The sequence below is a fragment of the Centruroides vittatus genome, unplaced genomic scaffold, assembly GCF_030686945.1.
Source record: "Centruroides vittatus isolate TY-2023 unplaced genomic scaffold, ASM3068694v2 contig_1160, whole genome shotgun sequence".
NCBI classification, from domain to species: Eukaryota; Metazoa; Arthropoda; class Arachnida; order Scorpiones; family Buthidae; genus Centruroides; species Centruroides vittatus.
This window is the reverse complement of record NW_027120746.1, coordinates 1-19,718: the sequence shown is the minus strand read 5'-3', so window position 1 is coordinate 19,718 and position 19,718 is coordinate 1. Positions and strand designations below refer to the sequence as shown.

The window sequence follows — 19,718 nt, the reverse complement described above, 5'->3', positions numbered from 1 at the left end:
CTTTCTGCCGACCGTGTAAGCCGAAATCTGTGCCTAATTAGTCTGCATAGAACAAACTTTATTTTCATATATGTATTTTGCTTTCTGTGCTACTATGTATTGTAATAAAAATATCAAGGTTCAAAACGGCTGTAAAAGGTCAACTACTGGTGCCATTATGCTATATTTTATATGCCAGGTTTGGTTATATGGCAGTTGTAATAAAAATAAATTGTTAAATAAATACATATTTAGAGTAGCATGAAAGTAACTTTGCAATTAAAATTTTCATTATAATTAAATTAATTTCGAATATACAAGTTGTCTGTTTTGTATTCATGCATCATTTAAGTCTTATGTATTGTATACACTTAGGCATGAACAAAATTAAATAAATTTGCAATAGCAATGTTATACACGAAACAGTATATCTATATCACAATATCTAATAGTAAATCTAACAATAAAAATAGACAAAAATATTTTTGTTAACCAGTGGCATGTTATCCTACGGGCAATTGCCTGGGGCCTCCACTAACAGGTGGCCCCAAATGAATCTTTTACAAGAAAATATTTTTCTCAAAAAATTCTCCCAAAGTAAGATGTCTAAAGTCAACACCACTGTACTAATTCAAATTTACATGGGCTTCATGAAGCTATAATATGCCACTGTCATTAACTTATTTGAATTTTTTTTATTTTGTTTTATGAATCTTTCAAGTTATCAAAAGTAATAAGATTTATATATTAAGATTTTGTAAAGAAAACCATAAACTTAGTGTATCTGACAAATATGATAATATATTATGATAGACTCACATTAGCATTGCTACTTGTGGGACTGTCTGTAAGTGTTGATGTTAGCCGGTAGTCGACTTAAACCCATAGCGTGTAATTTTTGTCTTCAAAGGAAGTTATGCTGCATACCAATTGTTAAATTTCACTATATACTTCCTTTTAAGACTGCAGTTTCTGTTTTCTGATAATTTTTGAGAATTTTATCCACTGTAATTCTGGAAATAATGTTATGTTAATAAATAATTTTGCTGATTCAGTAAAAACAATTTTTAAATTTCAATCTTGTGCTTTTTGGTCGATTGAGAATGTAAAAAAGCATTGGAATTTATAATTCTTTTTTATTTGATAGCCAAAAGAATACTTATTAGATTAGGTTTTGGCATTTTAAAAACAAATATAACTGTACAATGTAAGATCATAGTTCTTATCATATGTTATGCATATAAACCTTGAAAACTCCTGAAATTTTGAATACAAAAATCAACAAAATTTATATTTTGCTCAAACATTGTGAAAACAATAATAATAATTCTGTCAGTTAAGTGGAAGGGACATCACCATTAACTAATATTATTTAGTATAACATATATACTTTGAACTAGAAAAAGGTAGTTTTCCTACATCAAGGGTGGAGAACCTGTGACATTTTGTGGTTTATAATGCTACCAAACAAAATATAGAGTGATGAAATTCAAGACAGCAAAATTAAACTTGTGTTATGAAAATATATTTTTCTTTCTCTTTTCCAATAAAAAATGTAATTAGGTGTAGTTTAAGTATATTATTGGTGCACGTATACTAAATATATATAATTATGCAACCTGCAATATATTATACGAGTTCACTAGGTCTTTCTGAAGTAGGATGAATCCTTTCAGTTAAAAAAAGATTCCTCACCTCTGCTCTGCAGTCAAGTATAAGTTACTGCTGAACATGAAAGATCTGATACTAACCAATAATTAATGCTAATGATAATCCACTGTATTTAAATTTAGGGGGGTTTCTTTTAAGTGTAGAAGAAAATATGGTTGCAGAAGGGAAACAGTAAAACATTTTCCAGACAAAAGTTTCATAGCAATCAAAAACATTTGGCAATTATTTTGTCAATGTCAATTATTTTCTAATCTGACAATTAGGTGTTTGTATATTATTATTTTGGATTAAAATGATCAACTTGATAGTTTATCTTAATCTGCATATTATCTTTTATTGTGTTCTAATAATTTAGCTGTTATCACGTATCATATCGCCAATATAAACTAACTGTTTGTTATATAATAAAGATATTGGTAAAGATTTTAACAGTTTTCAATATATCCACTGGACCATATCCAAAACTATGATTCTTAATGCTGATAAGAAGTTACTGTGTGTTTGATAGACAAATATCCAATTAGACAAAGTAACTTAGAAATTTGCATTATTTGAAAAATAAATGATTTGGAGAATATTTTTAATATTGGTTCAGAGTTAATTTATCTGTAAATACAGAATGCTGCACTTTTCTATGAAGCTTATTAATTAATATCTTGTTACAAATAAAGATGTTTTACATACTGTATTGAACTGCACTTTCAGGGGTTACCCAGTGGTAAAAAAATGTTCTTATGATAGGGAAAATGACAACTAATAAAAAAGTTCTATATTGCAAAATAGAAAAGGATAAGGCAATTTTCAGTAAACTCCAAACTGAAATGTAGGTAATTTTATGATAACTTATCAAATCCAAGAAATTTATCTGGACCTTCTTATTTCCAGTTGTAAATTTAGCTTTTTAGCATTTTTTGAATATATAAAAGTCTGTTCAAATTAAATCAAATTCAGAATCATTAACTGACCGTCTGATTATCTACTTATTGAAATTGTCCCTTTTCACAAGAAAGGCCTGACTACTCCAACCACTTGTTGGTGGATCAATAGTATTATCTTTCAGCATTTCCCTTGCAAAATTTTGTATGTCTGTATATGGTCTTCTGTAAATTTCTGATCATTTGCACTTGTTGCACTTCTCTGTTGATGATATGATAGATTTCTTACATGCTTCCAGTGTTGACCAACTTATCAAAACAATGGACATACAACAGATGACTTGTCTGCTCTTTCTTGACACTATTCAAATCTGTCTTTATTTCCACTCTAATTTTGTGTAGCCTTATAGAAAATGTGTGATAGATAATCAATTTGTTTGTAGTAGAGACTTTACATTATTACAATTCTTGTTTTGATCTATATAATATAATTGATGACAAAATTCACTTGTTATTCATTTCTCTTGACAACTTCTTACCTGACCATCCCAATTTCTGATTCTGCTTCATTTCCTTTAGCCAAGTCAGTGTGTAACAGGTTATGTGAAATCGTGCCACTTTTCTGCCTTGTCGATGGTTTGACATGTGCCCATGCTGCAGCAGTCTTGTCAACAGCTTGCTTTACGTTGATCTTTCTCTAGACATAGTTATCAATGTTGCAAAAAATGATCCTCAAGAGTCTGCTTCAGTATTTAGCCCATACAGTGTGGATTATTCCAAGATCAGCTGTAGAACAGCAATACAAAGCACTCAACTTTCATGTTTTTCAGATGGGACCCAAATCAAGCTGTCATCATCTGACAGCTGGATTCTTTACTTATGTTTCATCTTTTAATCCAATTCATTCAACTATTTATTAAAAATACTTTGCATCATCCAAGTTTAGCAGTTTGCAGTGAGTAGTTATATAGAACAGAGCACACATTGTTCATACAATATGCTTTTGTTGATTTTGCAATGAATAAGGGTCTCATCTTCTTCATATCAGTAAGTGAGCATCCTTCATCTTCATCACATCATTCTTAGGTTAAAAGGGATGAAAGAATGCATTGTAGTGTAGTGTGAAATCATTTCTTAGCTGAAACATTGCAACAAAACATGGCAGTTAATCACTATTTATAATTTTTGCTTCCTCTGCATCAGTCACCCAAAATGGACAAAGTCCAATGCTGTAGCAGTTGGAAGAAAGTGCCTGTTTCATCAGGATTGAAAATGTGCACATGCTGATTTTGAATATTGTATCTTGCCTGTAGGCCATGTACTGTATACATGCTATGTGCAATAAAACATCAAGTTTTTTCTCTGCATATAGCTTTAGAGATTCACAAATCCTGTAAAAAAAAGGAACTGCTCATGGGACAGTGGCATCTTGAAACCAGATGAAACTTTCTGCACATCCTCAAATTGTGTGCTATGCATTTTCTCCCAGCTGGACCCAACATTGGATCTTTTTAAATTTTTAAATGTTGGATGATCTTTTAAAATCATTGACAGAATGGAAAGGGCGATGCCCTTGTAACATTTACTATTTTACTCAGAATGAACTTCTTGTAGGAAAGCAGCTTTTCGAACAATGAAAATTGGTTGCATTTTTTCCTCTGACGAGATTACTTTCAGTGACTGACTGATGAACCATAACTACAGCTTAGTAAAGTATATTACCCATTTGGTACTAAAGTAGTGTAAGGATTCATTGAATATAAAACTCTTATTTGCTTCCTCCTCCTTGTGACTTCCTAGTATCATTCCTTTAGTCATCTTCTGGTATGCTGACTTCCTGTCCTGTGGTCTGAGAGGTCCTTTCACTGGTGTCATCCACTCTTTTATAGATTTTTACCTTTGTTGTTCTGAATACTTCCAGAATATTCTAATATGGATAATGAAGAATCCAGTCCACCCGCACACTAGCCTTGACTTAAGGCATCTTCTAGACATGCCTCTTTTGTGCAGTTATTTATGGAACTTCATAATCATTTTCATCCAGCCCATCCCAATGTTTTGATATACTGGGAATGTTCAGTATAGTGAAAAGACGTTTGGTACTCTGATATTTATATTGACAGCTCTCAAGCCAAGTTTTACAAGTGGCCAACTATAAGTTCAAATTTTTTGCTATACTGAAATTTTATTTTATCAGTGTTTGCTGTAACGAAGTGTTATGTGTATATTTAACTGTAAAAAATAAGCACGCTCTCTCAAATACACTTTTTAATATTCTTCAAAACTATATTGTTTCATTTTAAACAAGTACAACAAATCCAAAAAATATTTTTCTATACCATATTGAACAATAATGAAAAAAGAAAGGATTCCAAAAAATGCAATAAAAAAATTAATTTAGTTTGTCGTCAAAGCAATCACATTAAATTACAAATATTATAAATTAGAAGTATTACTTCCTTACAGATATAGTGAAATATAGTATGAAAATTTAAATAGATTGATTTTTTATTTAAAATATAAATTTTACAATAATTCATAATTAATATTATGTTTTTACACTGATCTCTATTACATTAGGTTTAAATTTTCTTTATCATATTTAATTTTATTGTGCTTAATTAACATAAGAATGATTAGTCCAAAATAAAAATCAAGACTAAATCAAACTTTGAATGTCAGTTTTATTTTACAAAATTTAAAATTAAAATGGTCCCGGGAATACAAAAAGTAATATAATTTACTGACCATTTACAGAAGAAAATAGTGTGCTGTTTGCCATAATGGAAATATTTGTTAAAGGATTGCAGTGACAAAGTTTGATATCAACATTTTCTAAAAGACTATCCCCATCATCAGTTACGGGTATCGTAGAGTAGAAATATGAAAAAAAAATTATCTGTGGAGCAGATAACCAAACAATTAAAAAAAGCATTATTTAAAATTGTAGATTCTAAAATATGAATAAACAAGTAATTTTATATATTTAGATGTGTACTTACCATTGAGTTGATTATTCACGAAGTAATTGTCATACGTAGATGATACATAGCTGATCTAGTGGAATGTCATAAGCCTATATGATGTCACATCATAACTCCTGGCTGTAACTGCTCACAATAAATTAAAGCTGTTAAACATGTAAAAAATAAAATATCAGAATCATGAATGTATTCCAGAGTTACATAGAAGAGTTGAAAAAACAGCTATTTTTACTATGAAAGTAAGAGAACAAAAATTAAAATTCTAGTTAAGCTTCATTTTCATCAATTTATTTACATATTAAAAATTAAACCATTTGCTAAGAGAAAAATAAAAGAAATAGTTTATTTAAAATTGTTGCATTTTCTAAAATTTAACATTATGTTAAGCAAAAATAAGAGTTAATTATAGCTTAGATAGAACTTCTGTTTATATAATTGACATTATAGATGTTAATGCAAGTAAATTAAAATTAAGTGTAGTGGTATGATTTGATTTGTGTAAAGCTGAGGATTTAAGTATTGTGTGTTGTTAAGTTGTATACTTTAAGAATGAGCAATCGCGTTAAATTGCCTCAATTGAAAATAATACTCAATAAGGAAATATTACAAAAATTAGTTTTGTTTATTAATTATTTTGGTAAATGTATAAACTAATAAATTAGTAATTTTTGTTGATTACTTTCAATTTTTCTTTCAAACTACATTAAAATTAGAATGGGTACACAAATGTATTAAATTAGATTTGTGGTCAGTATACAGTCAAACCTGTTTTTATGCGCTCTTTTTATGTGCGATTTTTATTTGTGCGATTTTTTTAATGCAAATTTTTAATTTATGCGGTTTTTTTTTGTGCGGTATAGTTGGCGACTAGTCTCGTGCGATTCGTCATGTCTCACGTTGACTTATTATAGCTAAATAAACTTATTATAGCATAAATGCACTTATTATAGTAATATTATTGCATGAATATGCGAAAAATGAAATAATTTACTTTTTAAGTCAACAAAACACCACCTGGACAAAAATATGTAAAACAGACGATAGACCAGACGATGCAGTCAAGTGCTGACATCTGTTGTCAATAAATTCTATTTCGTACGGTTTTGAGTTATTTTCTATGTGAGACTTTTTTTATGCGGTCCCTGTTGACCGCATAAAAAAAAATATTTTTTTAATTGTGTTGCGAAAACTATTTTTTACAGCCATTCGTGAAGTTTCGTGCGATTTTTTTTAATGCGTCTTTTTTAATGCGGTCCCTATCCCCCGCATAAAAACAGGTTTGACTGTATATTTGTAGTCAACAAATTCATTTGGATTTTTACAATTGTAAATTGCATAATCAACAGCAAACTAAATTGATATGCCTTTGTACAAACATCATTTCACAAATAAAAATATTTAGTCAAGTGAAATCTTGATAGGTTAAAGCAGGGGTCCCCAACCTTTTTGTAACTAAGAGCACATTCTAGAATACCGGCCGGACGGCGGGCACCATTTATTTTTTCAAGGTGAATTTATATTTGGACGTAGTTAATAATACATACACATAATGTACAGAAAACATTTAATTCCAAAAATGTAATAAAACATACACAAGACTATTAACAATAATTTTTACAAAACAAGTAATTACTAAACAATGCATACAAAATCTACAAAGTATAAAAATTCTTTATAAAAAATATAAATCTGAAAGTAAATGTGATTTTTAGCATTGCATTTCATTGGCCATTGCTTCGTAATTAGGAGAGTATGATGATATTCCTGCTCGTAAGCAATCGTCAAGGTGTTCATCTGTAAGTCGTGATCTGTACTTTGATTTTATGATATTCAGAACGGACCGGTTTATTTCATTTCAGGTATGGGAAATTTGGTTGGTGAAGATTTGGCGGAGGGGAAAAAGAGATCGGTCGCATTTCGCTTTGTGCTTTTATCTGTGTTGGACGCCATTTCTACTTTTGAGTGGTTAATCATTAAAAACGGAAAAACTTTTACATAGCAATTTATTGAAAACTGAAATATTTTTATTTCTATCGTGGTCGCACAGCGGCGGGCACACGTAAAACGATCGGCGGGCGCTATGGTGCCCGCGGGCATAGGGTTGGGGACCCCTGGGTTAAAGCTTTATGTGTATATAAAATTGATTAGTTCTTAAAATGGGGAAGAAATTGTTTTTCATCACAATAATACAAGATAATATTCAAATATATTTACTATACAATCACACAAAAAATTATAAATAATATATAACAACAACATATCATACATAATATCAGAATTCTCAATAAAATATATTAAAATTAATATACAAGGAATGAAAAGGTACATAAAATCAGTATAAGGAAACATGCATATAATAATAATAATGAAACATTATTATTATTATATTATTATTATTATTCAGCAATGGAATTCAGCAATAATATAATAATAATAATGAAACATTATTATTATTATATTATTGCTGAATTCCAAAAAGTAATAATAAATTTAGGAAGGTGGTTTTGATTTGGAATTAATCAATGGCAATATGATATTTGTATATATAAAACTGTTTAAGTGTGTACTCTATTTGACTAATTGAAATAACAAGCTAAAAATTAATTTTTTTAATGCTGTTATCAATAGATAGAAATTTTAAATTTTCATCAATAATTTTCCAACAATTTACATTAAGATTTAACTCTCTGCTAATGTTTTTCTTAATGTTTATAATTTATCTTAATATCAAATAATTTGAAGGACTAATTTATTCTAAACATTTTTTCAGACCTTTATAAGACAGAAAAAAATCTTATTCTCATCTGATTTGTATATGTTACAGAGAGAAGGTTTTAGTGGAGAAAATCTTACCAATTTGAGTTTCCAATGGACTGAGTTTGTGGTATTTTAAACTTATTTTTTAATTTAAAAATATTTGTATCATTGAAAAATAATACATGAATTGTAAAATTCTGGTTTTATTAATAAATTATTTTTTCTAATTAAAATTGTAACTCGTGTTAATTTGAACGCCTGAATGAATAACATTACTTTTCAAGCATGATTATAAAATAATAAACTCTTAGATTGGGCAATAAAGGTTCTAAACTTTTATATATCATTTTTTACTGCATTAATGTATCATAAATTAAAATGCCTTACCTTTCTGTTGTTTTGCTTATTAATTTTTTCAGCACAAGAAGTTTCCAAAATGATTGCATGTCTCTGTGCAAAAGGAATTACATTTGAGAATGATACTTCTTCCTAGAATAATTTAAGAATTTATTTATTAAGAATAGAAAAGATCGAGATGATTAATTAATTAAACATTATCTCTCTAAACTAATTTTCTAATACAGGACATTTATTGTCTCATTGAAAAGAATATAAGACAATATCCAAGAGAATATAATAATAATATATTATTATTATTAATTCGATGATAAATGGAAACAACCTTAAATACCTTTAATGAAAATTTAAATCTAAAAATATTTTTACATTTAATATTCTATCGAGAATTATTCAATTTTGATCCCTTATAAATCAAAAAAATTACATTGACTGTGTAATTCGGGTTTATGTAATTCAGCTTGTTCAAAAAATGTCGAAATGGAGGGAAAAGTAACTCGCAAATTCCGGAAAACCTTCCATTCCAAGATGGCGCCGACAATACGAAATGGAACGAATTCGAATCAGGCGGACGTTACAACAATTGCGTCACGCGTTACGTCATAAGTTCCACGTCAGAATATTAACTAATTGAAAATGGTCTGTTTAAAATGCTAAAATGGTCCTTTTTTCGTAAAATATCGCCAAGAAATAAGTGATAAATAAAATTATAAAAACGTATTCCGTATCCTTACAAGTTACAGGCCGCAAATCTAGGTTTACAGCGTATCTAATTTAAATTAAGTTATTCAATTTTGATATTTAATTAATCGATAAATATTAAGTTACCTACGTTACGCAAGCTTTCGTTATTAAAATTCGTACGAAAAATGTCGAAATGGAGGGAAAAATAACTCGCAAATTCCGGAAAACCTTCCATTCCAAGATGGCGCCGACAATACGAAATGGAACGAATTCGAATCAGGCGAACGTTACAACAATTGCGTCACGCGTTACGTCACGAGTTTTACCTCATAGATGAAATATTTTAAGTATTTTAATTGCATTTTTAAAAAAATAAAGGAAAGTTTTTTTTATTTCAAAAATTTTTTTCTTCGGATTTGGCAAAATATTTGTTAACTAGAAAATTCGCTAAAAAGAAAATTTATTCACATAAAAGTAATAAAATCATCTTGCTGGCACACAATAAAAAATAATTTCTAATAAAATAGGCGTTAGTATTTATTTTCTCGATTCTAATGTGGTATTTTTTGGACTAGTTAAATGCTGCCTCGTTGGCTATTTGTTACTCTCTCTGCTCGGCAATTCGTGTGTATTACGTTGTTTTAGATTCTTTCACTAATTCGGTTCTTGTTTTGAAGTTATTTCATGGTCTTCTGAATTAAAGTAATTCCAGTGAACAATGTCTGGAAGACAGGTCACCGTGAAGCTAAGTTTAAGACACTAAAAACCAATCTTATTGTAGGAAAATTTCTTCATATTAAATAATTGCTATATAACCTTTTTCAACAGTCCTAGAATTTTTTTTTTTTTTTTTTTTTTTTTTTTTTTTTGCAAAGCGCAAATACTTTAAACAATTGTCACTTATTTTCATTTTATATCTTGCAATATAACAACTCTTATAACATCATTTGCATGTCAGGAGGAGGAAAACGGGGCACTTGTAGTAAAAAAATCCTACAAATTATCATAAAAGTGATTGAGATATGTAACCTTACTCTCTGGATTGTGGGATGCTTTGATGCAATTAATACTGTATTCAATAACCTACCTGTGATAAACCCAAACAAATAATTATTTGTCTCCCAGCTTTGTCCTCCCCCTGGAAAATTGGTACAGACACCCATGCTCGCATCTATGTTCAATTTAACAGATTTTTCACTGTCAAAGTGATGGAAAGGAGTATGATTAGACATTATTTGACTTTATTACTGAATTAGACTTTATTTTTCAGTGTTTTAAAAGCATCTTTTGTTTTATGAGCCCATTTAAATGCTGATTGATCATAGTTTGTTATGCGGACCACATGCTATTTGAAAATACAAGTCCAGTCTTATAAAGCTGGAGATTACTATAGATGTGGTTGTTATTTGATTGGAAACAATTGCTTTCACTATTTTAAGATCAGAAAATTACAACATGTTTCATACAACTGAATTCCATGAAACCAAATTTGCATTTAGTTGGTTTCAGTTTTTATTTATATTGTCGCAATCTTTTAACTGTAAAAGGATGGATCGCCACACTTCCTTCTTGCGGACTAATTTATGTAGTAAACAACAACTCAGTACATTCGTATTACTAAACGATCTCCCAGATTAACATAGCCGAATAGATTATTCGGCTGTGTTAAGTTTTATATCAATTCTGTTTTCGGCAGTGTTTCACATAAAAACACGTAGTTAATTAACAATTAACTATCGAGTGGTGTAATTAAATTTTGGATGTAGATGATAGATATGTAGCTGCAATGCCAAACTTTATCTTCCAATTTTGTTATCATCAGTTTTCTGAATTGCCTCCCACTATAGAAGCAAATTTAAAGACTTATTCACGTCAAAATCACTAACTGACTATATATATAGGACATGGGCGTAGCCAGGAAAGGGCATGGTGGACACGCCCCCCTCAGTTAACCTGGTGCCTGGTGATCCTCCCCAGAAAATTACAGCGTTCCCCAGTTAACCTAGTGCCCCTCCCCAGAAAATTACAGCCTCTACTAGGCCCTCCATAACAAAACCCTGGCTACGCCAATGATATAGGAATCAAAGTTGCCAATTTTTGGGGATCGATTTCTCCGCCCTCCAAACGCCTGTAGTAATTCCGAATATCTCGTTCGAAAGATATTTGTTTTCTTAGGTAGTGTGCAAAAATTTCAGGATTTTATTAAAGGAGTTGCCGAAATATAAGCAATTGAAAAGTGCAAAATTCTCCGAAAAAGCTGTATTTTCTTCATGTTCTTCTGACATTGAAAACGCTCCCAGAAAAAAAAAAAAAAACAACTGGGTCTAGAAAGTTCAAATTTTAAACTTGAATCTTTCTCGTTATCAGCGAGGTGCTGGCGAAACTTCTGGATCGATAGATCAAAGTTCACGGGTTTACTACAGAGCTATTTTACTTTTATGGCTTAATTTCATGCTTATATCAATAAAAATTTTTATCTGTATTAATATTTTTTACATTTTGCTTCGAAACACCAAACCATATTTAAACCAATTTTTTACATAAACCATATAAGCCGCGTTTTTTTATTCAGCGAGAGTGTAGCGAAATAACGTCACGAGCAGTGTTGGCCAATTAGAAACCAGTTTCGGCGTGTTCGCGGTAAAGCGCTTCTCGAGCGCTGCATAAAGGAACGCGGCCATACTGTATGTAAAATAAGTATAATTATGCTGTTTTATTTAATAAATATTTTTAAAAAATTAGTTTTAAAATTATCTTTGAATAACAATTTAGAATTATATCTGTTTAAAACAAAAACTGAAAATTTTCATATTTTCTGACGTAATTGCATTCTATTTAAAATTCAATTTTTACTGTATTCTAAATTCAAAATTCGGCTCTTATGATATTGATGAAAAATGAATTCAGAAAGCATAAAATAGAACAAGAAAAAATAATTAATATGGATGCAAACTTGCTGAAAAAATGGAAATCCTTGAAAATTAATGATAAAGAAGGTTTTATATGGAATGTATTGAAAGCCGAATGGATTCCTCAGGGGCAAAAAGATCTTGTGTACTGGAAGGATCCTTACAAAACCGGCATCGTTTTTGGAACGGGATTAGTCCTTCTACTTTCTTTCACTTATTACTCAATCATAAGTGTAGTTGCATATGTATTTTTGATCGGTTTGATGATGGGAATAGGATTGAAGATTTTTAAAAATTGTTCGTGTTTAACTCAATTCGGAGAATATCCATTTGAAAATTTTTTTAATACGGATATCATTCTGTCATCCGATCAGATTCATCAATACGTGGACATCTTGTTGGAATATGCAAATGAAGTTTCGAAAAATTTGAGGAGACTTTTCTTAATGGAAAGTGTGGTGGATTCATTCAAATTCGGACTCATCCTCTTTTGCATGACTTACATCGGCTCCTGTTTCAATGGAATGACCCTGATTAATATGGCTTACGTGTCATTCTTTACTGTTCCGAAACTGTACGAAACCTATCAGGAGCAAATCAATTCGTATGCCGAAAATTTGAAAACCCATATAGACAATCTCTCTGATTCAATAAAATACAAACTTTCTCAAGAAATCAAAGAAGATTAAAACGTTTAATTTATTGTTATTTGCTTTCTTCATCTAAATTCTTGTAATCCATTTATAGAAAAATTCAGTTATCTATTTTTGTTTCTATTGTTTCTCGTTAAAGTAAAGCTATCACAGGAATTTTCTTTCTTTGGTTTCTGATTAATTACAGTAAAATTAACCCTTTACCACCCATCACATTTTGAAACAAGACCATCGAAATTGAATCAAATGGAACCTATAATATTCTGGTATTTCATGCAAAATGTTTAATTTTAATCTACTTTTGAGGGAAATTTAAATAATAATCATGAGTACAAATTTTTCAAAAGAGTATATGAGGATATTGGATTGAGAAATTGAATGAGTTGAGAACAATGAACTGGTCTGCATTAATTAATTAATTATATATTAATTTTTAATGATAAACTTTTCATTTGATTATAATTTTATCAATTTTTATAAGTTAAATAGACTTTACATAACTTTATTGACATTTTTTTTAAATTTCAGATAATTGAAAATGTAATTTTGAAATGTTCTGTATTTAAATAATAAATAATATTGATTTAGGTGTGGTCTTCTGGAAAGAAAAGCTTTATTGACAAACAGTGGACTTGTAAGTTATTAAAATGGATTCCAGATTTCTGTCCGCTGCACAACTTTCCGCTTATTCTTCGTTTAGCAGCACTGCTGGTATACAAGATAGAACAGACCAATGGATCAGTAAAAGAATCATCAAGAAAAAGTAAATTAAAAATTTTCATATTGTTAAATCATTTTGTATCTTAATATATGCATTCTTTTGATTACAGAGAAAACATCAGTTTCTTGGAGTTAGAAAATAGAATCTTTGTAATGTTTTTTAATCAATTGGTTAACAGTTTTGATATTTGTACAGTTGATGATTCTGGTTTGCAAATTTTATTTGAAAGTGAAAAGAATCAGAACTTAACTTTTTCAATGTTAAGCAAAGAATATGTGTGTATTAAAAGATTATCTAGATTTAATTTAAGTGATACTGAAAAACTAACTAATCAACAGAAATATACTATAGCTAGAAAAGTGTTAGATAATGTAGAAATCCATAGGAGGATGAACATGAAAAATAGAAGTAAGATTTTATTTGAACTAAAAGTATGTATTTTAAATATTCTGTGTAATTTAGAATATAACGAATTAAAAATAATTTTGAATTTTAAGTTAATTATTTTTATAAGCAATATTAATTTTATGTAATTTTTATTTATAGTTATAAGATTTTGTGCGTAATAATTATAAATTTAATAACAAATTTACTTTATGTATATATGTTAACTTCTAACTGTAACTTTCCATCCTTGATTGTGATTAGAGCAGTCAGTCTTTTATATTCTTGATCATTCTCTTCAATTTTTCATTCGCTCTTTTCTGCTTTTCCACATTTTCTTATAGTTTTAGTTTTAACAATTCCTTCAAAGATTCCTTCAACACATGTCCAGCAAGACATATTTTGCTTTTAATTACCTGTCTCAAAATTATTTTTCATTCTTCTCAACATCATTTCATTTGTTAGCCTATCATGCTTAATTTTCTTCCTTAGTCAGATGAATTTGTTTTGAAGGAAGGGAATAAATGCTTATTAAAATACCTTTTTAAGCTTATTTTTTGTAAACCTACTTTCTTTTTTTCAGACTGAAATTGAAGAACTTGATATGAAAATTACAGACTTAAATAAACAGCAAGCAGAGTTTGATCAGCTTATAAAAAATAAAATTACACAAGAAAAAATTCAGCAATATTTTGAAAAACAATATAAGAATCAAGTGAGCTTGTTAATTCTTAATCAGATGATATATTGAAATTTCTTTAAATCATATTTTGTATATGAATAACAGATTAGGATATATTATAGCATTTTAATAATGTATATAGTATTAATATAATCAAAGATGATATATGTAGAGTGGAAAGGTTAAGTGATCTAAGTGCTAAAATATACAAATACAGCTTTTGTTAAAAATTACTTTGTGGTCTGAAGACCACGTGTTCTGTTGCCTAACCGGCTCGTAACCAACCCCTTGGGTGGTTCATGGTGTAAAGGAGGGACAGGCCCTCGTAGCGTAAAAGCTTCCTGTTGTAAAAGTTAATGGGAGGAGGGGAGATATGTGGTCCAAAGATCACGTGTTCTATTGCATGATCCTTGGGTGGGCTGCAGGGTAAAGAAAAGATGGGCCGCGTTTTCAGAAGAAAAAAAAGAGAGAGAGAGAAGGAGATCGCGCATGCTTAAGGGAAGAAGAGGACTTTTTTTTTGGAAGAAAGAATAGAGAGAGGACGTGTAGACGATAGAGTCGCGAGATTGTTTTTTTTTGTGTGTGTTGTTTCTTTTGTTTTAGTGTCTGTTATAGCGAAGGGACAGAGTAGTGATTGGAAGGACTAAAATAAACTAAGTTCCTTGCATTGGAGTCATAGAGTGTGTGATTTATTTCTTTTGAAGTTTCTTTTTGTTTTGTTCCTGCACGGGGAATACTCTAAAGATCGTGTACTTCCCCACAATATTCTCTTTATACAGTATTTTTGCTTTGTAAATTATATTTTAATTATATTTTATATGAGGATTTTTGTGAAGATTTTTAGTACTTGCAGATTAAAAATGGCAGTGTTGTAAGGTATCAGGATCTTGTGACTTTGACTTGAAAAAATGTTGAACCTTTTACTACTAAAAATTTTATTACCATCATTGTATGGTTTAATATTTTATGTCAATAATTTTTTATCATATTACAAAATATTTACATTGAAAATGAGTTTCTCTCCAAGGTGCCTAGTGTCTTAAGTCATGTGAGTAGCAACACAAATGTGTTGGGAGTATCACATGATACTAACCTGTTAATGAGACCCATCACTGAATGAGTTTGTACTACATGACCCTCCCAATATGTTTGTGTTGCTACTTACATAACTCAAGGCTAGGCACCCAGATGAGGTTCCTGGGTCATAAGTTGATTTGGCCGTGATGTAAATCTGGCCTTATATATATCTATATTAAAATTAAAACTTAATTGTAATTAACTTATTTTATTCATGCATTACTAAAACAAAATTTATTTTTATAGGTTGAATTAAACCAAAACCTTCAAATAAGGATTGCTGTTTATCAACTGAAGCAAAGAAAAATTTTGAAAGAAATTAAAACAGTAAATTAAAAATAATTTTGAATATTAATACATATTTATTCTAGATTTAAAATTATAAAAAAAATTATTCATTAATGTTAAAATAAATAACATTATTATTTCCCAGAAAAAGTAAAGTTTCCAAAAATGCTCCATTTAATTAGTTATATTAAAGCATTTATCTATACTTTAGTGATAAGTTTAAGTAATTTCTATCTAATAATTGATAAATACATTATATGATAGAAATGTAATCTGGAATGTGTTTCATTTGTTTGCAATGTCTTGAAATTATAATAATTTAATTACAGTAGAGTCTGCTAGTCTGAATTAATTGGAACTGAGCCCTGTTCAGATTAGTATATTTTTGGATCAGCTGAATAATTGAAATAATTGCAGAAGCAAGCAGTAAAACAGGTCCAGTTTATATTGATCCAATGCCATCAATGACTTTTGTTTCTGTTTTTGTGTGTAAGTACAATATAGATCTGCTGTTTTAATAGGCCATGTCAAGCACTGATTTATTAATTTTGTACAGTATTAATACAGTACTACAATAAAATACAATTTTTTTTTGTTGTGGAATTCTAAATCTTTTTGTACCATTAATACCATTTAAATTCAACTGGAAAATACAAAAAATGTATATTTTGTGAGCTAAAAATTTTCTCTCCACCGACTGAAACATGTTTGGATTAGAGATGTTTGGACTAGCAGGACTCTACTGTAATACAAAATGTAATTAGACTATAAATATAAAATGAAACATATACAAAAGGGAATACAGTAGAAACCACTTATTTTAATCACTTTGGGACTTAACTAAGTAATAACCAGCAGCAACTCATGATAAGCATTGCAAAAATTCATCATCCCAAAAATAAGATCACAAAATAATGTTTCTAATTGTATAAATTATTATATATGAATAAAATTAAAATCAGCACTGATAACAGTATATAGCACAGTGGCGTAACGTAGTGGGGGCGGCAGGGGCGGACCGCCCCAGGCGGCACTTATAGGGGGCGGCAAAATTTCACAATAAATAATAATATCTTGTAAAAATACCTATTGTATTTTACGGACTATAAGACGCTACAGACTATAAGACGCACCTGAATTTTTAAGCAATTTTTTTAAAAAAAAATACCTATAAGACGCTACGGACTATAAGATGCACCTGAATTTTGGAGGCAATTTTTTGAAGAAAAAAGTGTGTCTTATAGTCCGTAAAATACGGTAAATAAGGGGGCGGCGAAATTTTCCTCCGCCCCGGGCGACTGACACCCACGCTACGCCACTGATATGGCATCCTCCCGTGACAGCACTATTGAATAGACAGTCACTTCCCATTCAGAGAACAGTCTCCTCTGTCTCATGATATGATGAAAATGTTTTAGATAGAACAGCACTGCATACTGGGTCAGAACAGACATAGTACTCTGTGACCTGTTATGAAAAGACAAATTCATTTAAGATTCAAAATTTTTATTTGAAATATATACATATATATAATATGTAATGTTATAGTAGTAGTAGTTATTGCTCAGCACCCCACATTAGATAGCTATGAGCCCCATTGCTAATAACATTAAGTAGACTAAGTAAATAAGATTACAATTAGTAGAAATTCTTGTTTCATTCACTTTATCATTAAAAAGACAGTTACATAATGTGTAATTTAAAGATTTATTAATAATAATTCATCCAGTATATAACTGAAATAAGAAATGTCAGCAATTCATGCCATTATATTATTAGCAAAGAATGATTAAGAGATAATTGATGTTTAATGTTTAAAGCACTGGTTAAAATTGAAATGATTGTATCTTTCAACTGTATGTTGAGGCTGATATGCAAAAACAATTAAAAGTGCCTATATATTTTTATGATTAGATTTGATCTTTACTTGAGATTTTCACTATTCTAAAGAGGATATTGCTAGTTTAAATTTTATACGTTACAGACTACTTAAAAAGAAAATACATTTAACAGAAATTATGCATATACAGTATGTAAAAATTTCACAAAATATTATTTCTTAATTTGTTCTAATAGACTACAGAACCAGTTACAATGGAATGAATGTTATAGTATGGAAATGTAATTTATGTTTTGCTGAATTCCTTATTAGAAAATACAGTATATTTTTAAGAATGATAATTTTTATATAATAAAAAATATATTTTGTAATATGTAAAAATTGTTTCTTTTAAAAATGTTGCCTTCAGTGATGAAAATAAATTATAGTATAAAAATTAAGAATAAAAGAGGATTTCATTTACTTAAAATTGAAGTTGGTTGAGAGCCATAGAAGGTTGTGGGCAAAGAACACAATGCATTTGGTAAAATGATTACTCTGTATAGTTATGGCTTTAATTAATATAGGTCTTGAAGCAAAAATTAGACAGAAACAAAAGTATTGTGTTTCTGCCTACTAATATATTTTCATGGTATGTAAAGATGTGAATTTGAGTCCCATTCTAGGTTGATCTTTTCTTCCAGATTATTCTAAATTGTTTAATTAATTTTAATTTAATCTCTGTTATTAATATTGATTCAAGATAGTAGCCTAAGTGCCAACTTTAGACCAGATTACATAGTTAAGTAGTTAAAAAATAGCCTAAACATAACCCAACAAATCCAGCAATTCTCATTTGGATTAGTATTAATAAATCAAACTAAATCAGTGGTTCTTAACCAGGGATTAGAGAAATCAATTTATCATCATAATTTTGTATTATCGTTTGAAATTGTTGATTGTGTGTTAAGAAAAAAGCACATATATTACTATTTTATGTGTTTTTTATTTTGATAAATGGATTTCTGTATAACTGATTTCTTTTATAATTTTATTTTAAGCATTTAAAAACATTATTCTGAGAAGGGGTCCATGACCTTCACCTGACTGGAAAACGGGTCCAAGGAACAAAAAAGGTTAAGAACAACTGAACTAGATGATTTTGTATGTATATTTATATAATATAGATTTAAGTATATAGTATCTTCTATAATGATATAAAAAGGTTACTATAATACAGTAGAACCTGAATAAAATGGAAACCTGTCTTAATGGAAAATATTCTTCAGAATGGAGCAATTTTTTGTATTTAATTTTACTAAAGCCAGAGACCTGTCCAAAGCAGAAATGGAAGGACATAATCTGGATAAAGTGGAAAATTAAGTTTCCACTAGTAGATAAATAAATAAAATTGCTTTCAGGTTTAATTAATAGTCATCACAGAGACTGACAAACTGTATTCCAAGAATGATTTTGAACATTATTGAAGAAACAAAGGTCATGTGACAATGAGCCATATGGACACAAGGTCTCTGTTGGAATTAATCAGGAACAGAAAATTGAATAATTTTTATGAATTGGGCACTCAAGGACAAGCAATGAATATAATTTGTGAAAACAATGAGAATAAGTTATTACAATGCTGCCAATTTGCCTTGTACAAAGTAAGTAATAACTAACAAGTACAAAATATTCAAAAATAAATTGATTAACATGTTGATAATTACAGAGATTGAAATAAGTGATTAATTAGAGTATTAAAATTCCATGAGAAGACAAATCAAAGAATATCTTTTTTATATTATTGTAATGCAATTAGAATTTCTAGCAGCAGGGCCAGACACTAGTTTTTGGTACTCAAATTGACTTGTTTACTGT

The 19,718-nt window shown here is 29.4% G+C and overlaps 2 protein-coding genes and 1 long non-coding RNA gene across 5 annotated transcripts; 2 read left to right on the top strand and 1 right to left on the bottom strand.

Annotated features, from left to right (window-relative positions):
- Nucleotides 1-5,595: 5,595 nt before the first annotated feature.
- On the bottom strand, nucleotides 5,596-9,548 carry LOC136980835 (uncharacterized). Of its 2 annotated transcripts, none has more exons than XR_010881611.1 (3): nucleotides 9,456-9,548; nucleotides 8,654-8,755; nucleotides 5,596-5,655 (listed from the first exon to the last, which is right to left on the bottom strand). It is a non-coding gene; the product is annotated as an uncharacterized lncRNA (long non-coding RNA). The 2 variants fall into 2 exon arrangements; XR_010881612.1 differs by lacking the exon at nucleotides 9,456-9,548 and adding an exon at nucleotides 9,051-9,197.
- Nucleotides 9,549-12,248: 2,700 nt separating this feature from the next.
- LOC136980845 (reticulon-1-A-like) lies at nucleotides 12,249-12,905 on the top strand. Its single transcript, XM_067277050.1, has one exon. It carries the CDS (start codon nucleotides 12,249-12,251, stop codon nucleotides 12,903-12,905), a length of 657 nt encoding a protein of 218 aa, XP_067133151.1.
- Nucleotides 12,906-13,023: 118 nt separating this feature from the next.
- Nucleotides 13,024-19,203, top strand: LOC136980825 (uncharacterized). 2 transcript variants are annotated; one of them, XM_067277032.1, is made up of 8 exons: nucleotides 13,024-13,135; nucleotides 13,458-13,632; nucleotides 13,700-13,865; nucleotides 13,929-14,021; nucleotides 14,558-14,689; nucleotides 15,980-16,060; nucleotides 18,902-19,004; nucleotides 19,081-19,203. In XM_067277032.1, exons 2-7 carry the CDS (start codon nucleotides 13,517-13,519, stop codon nucleotides 18,920-18,922), a joined length of 609 nt encoding a protein of 202 aa, XP_067133133.1. In that variant the 5' UTR covers nucleotides 13,024-13,135; nucleotides 13,458-13,516; the 3' UTR covers nucleotides 18,923-19,004; nucleotides 19,081-19,203. The 2 variants fall into 2 exon arrangements, with proteins under 2 accessions (XP_067133133.1, XP_067133124.1); XM_067277023.1 differs by having other exon boundaries at nucleotides 13,700-14,021.
- Nucleotides 19,204-19,718: the final 515 nt, after the last annotated feature.

Excerpts from the sequence above, each read along its gene's own strand:
- LOC136980845 (XM_067277050.1), top strand. The coding sequence starts at position 12,249 with ATGGATGCAAACTTGCTGAAAAAATGGAAATCCTTGAAAATTAATGAT.
- LOC136980825 (XM_067277023.1), top strand. The coding sequence starts at position 13,517 with ATGGATTCCAGATTTCTGTCCGCTGCACAACTTTCCGCTTATTCTTCG. Across the intron at positions 14,022-14,557 it reads AGATTTTATTTGAACTAAAA|ACTGAAATTGAAGAACTTGA; the intron begins GTATGTATTTTA and ends TCTTTTTTTCAG. Across the intron at positions 14,690-15,979 it reads AAAAACAATATAAGAATCAA|GTTGAATTAAACCAAAACCT; the intron begins GTGAGCTTGTTA and ends TTATTTTTATAG.